This window comes from Schistocerca nitens, chromosome 1, assembly GCF_023898315.1.
Source record: "Schistocerca nitens isolate TAMUIC-IGC-003100 chromosome 1, iqSchNite1.1, whole genome shotgun sequence".
Classification (NCBI taxonomy): Eukaryota; Metazoa; Arthropoda; class Insecta; order Orthoptera; family Acrididae; genus Schistocerca; species Schistocerca nitens.
The window spans coordinates 1,211,106,248-1,211,109,585 of record NC_064614.1 but is presented as its reverse complement, the minus strand read 5'-3'; the positions used below and the strand labels follow the sequence as shown (position 1 = coordinate 1,211,109,585).

The window sequence follows — 3,338 nt, the reverse complement described above, 5'->3', positions numbered from 1 at the left end:
TAGTCCGAGGAGAGGCGAGGACAGTACTGTATTTCCCCGCTGGGAGCAGCGTGGGCTTCCTACTAGCCAATAGCTTGCGAGCAGCCGAGGTGGACACTTTCTCTTTGACCCGAATTTCCTGGATACAGCGTTCTTCCTTATAGACAGGACAGTCGCGGGAGGATGCAGCATGGTCACCCTGACAGTTCACACAACGAGGAGACGGAGGTGGACAGTCACCCTCATGGGCATCCCTGCCACAAGTGACACATTTAGCCGCATTGGAACACGATTGGCGAGTGTGATTGAAACGCTGACACTGGTAGCAGCGCGTAGGTGTCGGGACATAGGGGCGAACAGAAATAACCTCGTAGCCCGCTTTGATGCGCGATGGCAGCTGAACACTATCGAAGGTCAAAAAAAGTGTCCGGGTCGGTACAAGGTCATTGTTGACCTTTTTCATGACCCTATGGACAGCCGTCACGCCCTGCTCAGCGAGGAAAGATTGAATCTCCTCGTCAGTCAAACCGTCGAGGGATCTAGTGTAGACCACACCACGAGACGAATTCAAAGTTCGGTGAGCCTCCACCCGGACAGGGAATGTGTACAGGAGTGTGGCCCGAAGCAGTTTTTGTGCCTGAAAGGCGCTCTCAGTTTCGAGTAATAAGGTACCGTTACGCAACCTGGTACAGGATTTGACAGATCCGGCTATGGCATCGACGCCCTTCTGGATAACGAAAGGGTTGACAGAGGAAAAATCCTTTCCGTCCTCAGATCGAGAAACGACGAGGAACTGTGGGGCAGGCGGTAGTACTTTTGTCACTGGTAGCTGGTCACGTTTCCGTTTTTGGGCAGAAGTCGAGAGAGATGGAGTGAAATCCATTGCGGAGAAATCCCCCATGATTGCCAGCGTCTCCGATGGCGCGCTCCTTCCTTGTGGGGACCCTCTCAGAGGGCACTCCCGCCTTAGGTGAATGTTTACACCTCAGGTCACACCTCCCGAGAAACAGACGGAGGGACCAATCGGCATGGTCAGAAGGTATCAGCTCAGGCAATCACCCCTCCCCGGGCCTGGCCTTTACCAGGGGGTACGCGCGTGCCTTACATGTCTACCCAGGGCGGGGAATTACGCGTTACCCCGTCACCGGCTACGCGTGCGAACGCGTGGGTCGGCCTTCAGGCGCGCACAGGGAGGAAGGAAGAAGAGGAAAAAGGAGAGAGAGAGAGAGAGAGAGAGAGAGAGAGAGAGAGAGAGAGAGAGAGAGGACAGTGTCTCAAACGCCGAGGCGGAGACCAGAGAAGGCAAGGAGAAGAAGGCAATGAGAAGGCAATGAGAAGGCAAGGAGAAGAAGGCAATGAGAAGGCAAGGAGAAGAAGGCAATGAGAAGGCAAGGAGAAGAAGGCAATGAGAAGGCAAGGAGAAGAAGGCAATGAGAAGGCAAGGAGATTATGCAGGGGAAAGAGTAAGGAAGACAGTGAGGTGGAGAAGAGCAAAGAAAGGAACCAACCAAAGAAAGGAAGAAACGAGAAGTGAAAAAGCAAAATGACCGCAAATAGAGGTCGTGGAACCGTCCGTCTCCGGACGCAGGCGCTAACTACCCCCTTGAGGGGGAGGGACTCCTTTTAGTCGCCTCTTACGACAGGCAGGAATACCTCGGGCCTATTCTTACCCCGGACCCGCAGGGGGAGGTGTAATAGTTGAGAAAGTTGGCGTTTCTGAGTGCTTACAGGTATCACAGGTATGACGACGATATGAAAATATGCACTTACTGACAACCTGAAACGAAACGACGGCCATTATCAATCGACCTGTTAGCTGCGGAAGTGTTTCAAAGCGTGATGGCGCTGTGAAAGCAAACGCTATTTTAAAATTACTTGTTGGCAAACAGTATGACCCATATGAATAGTCACTTAACTGTCTTTTGTGCAGGACTTGGAGTTCAGAAGAGGAATAGCCTAAGACGGCAGGTACAAGAATTGCCAACAGAAAGTAGGTGCCCGGACTTGGATACGTCTATGTACAGGCACACAGGACAGGCTCATGCGACGTCCTGACTCTCTGCAAACGTAGAGTAGCGCATCAGGAAGGGTACACTTGGCAAGTGTTGATTTGAGCGAGCACACCGCCAGCTTAACGCAAGTCAGCCTCTGTGGCCTAATGGAGTTGCTGTCAAAATATTGACAGTAAACAACGACAAGTACTGCGGAGTTGGGAAATGATGAAGCTGTAATATCGGAGGTGTTTTTGAAAAAGGAAACCTTCCCTGTTACGTTTTTATTGTATATTTGATTTGACATTATCGAATGATTTCGTGAAAAATGGCATTAAATTTAACAAAACATAGAAATTCGTTGTTGGAGGCGTGGAGGGATGTTTTGGACGAAAAATCAGACACAAATTGGGCATTGTTCGGCTATGAGGGACAAACTAATGATTTGAAGGTGGTAAGCAAAGGAGCTGGGGGCATAGAAGAAATGACAGAGGATCTAAACAGTGGCAAGATTATGTATGCTTTCTGTCGTGTTCAAGATCCCAAGACTAGCTTGCCAAAATGTGTCCTTATAAACTGGCAAGGTGAAGGTGCACCATTGGGACGCAAGGGGACATGTGCCAACCATGTTCGTGATGTGGCTGCCTTTTTCAAGGGTGCTCACGTTACCATGAATGCACGAAATGAGGAAGAAGTGGTCCCCCAACTCATAATTGAAAAAGGAGCCAAATCCGCAGGCTCAGCATATAGCTTTAAGGAAAGAGCCGACAACACAAATGATGCTGGACCTTTTGGAACCACATACAAACGTGTTATCCCACGCCAAGAAATTGATGTTCATGAGCGCGACCAGTTTTGGGAACGTGAACAGAGGGAAGAACAGCAACGTCAAGCTGAGGAACGCAAACGTCGTGAGGAAGAGCGGCGGAAGCTGGAAGAAGAGAGGCATAAGAGGGAGTTGGCAGAAGCTGCAAAACGTGAAGCACGTATTGAGGAACGCACTCGTACCATTAGCCAGCAGCGTGAGGCAGAGCGCAGTGCAGAACAGCATGCTCGTGATGATGATGATGATGATTATTAGTGTTTTAGGGCGCACAACAGCGAGGTTATCAGCGCCCGTACCCAAAAGTTCAATTCAGAGCCGAATCGTGAGAGAATTGGTAGCGTTCAAATTGCAAGATGGGACACAGCACATCAAAACAGGGAGATAAAACTAAAATTAAAATATTAGTACAAACAGGGAAAAAAGGAATTAACGGTGGCTGAGTGACCACTTACAAATAATGGGTGACCAAACCACCGGACAGCACATTAAGACTTCAATCCCAATAGTTTGGGAAGAAGGCCAGACATCACACAAAAACGTAA

The 3,338-nt window shown here is 49.5% G+C and overlaps 1 protein-coding gene across 1 annotated transcript; it reads left to right on the top strand.

The window, feature by feature from the left end:
- Positions 1-2,178: 2,178 nt before the first annotated feature.
- Positions 2,179-3,051, top strand: LOC126233586 (drebrin-like protein). The gene has a single exon (XM_049942872.1). It carries the CDS (start codon positions 2,299-2,301, stop codon positions 3,049-3,051), a length of 753 nt encoding a protein of 250 aa, XP_049798829.1. The 5' UTR covers positions 2,179-2,298.
- The last annotated feature ends 287 nt before the right edge of the window (positions 3,052-3,338 follow it).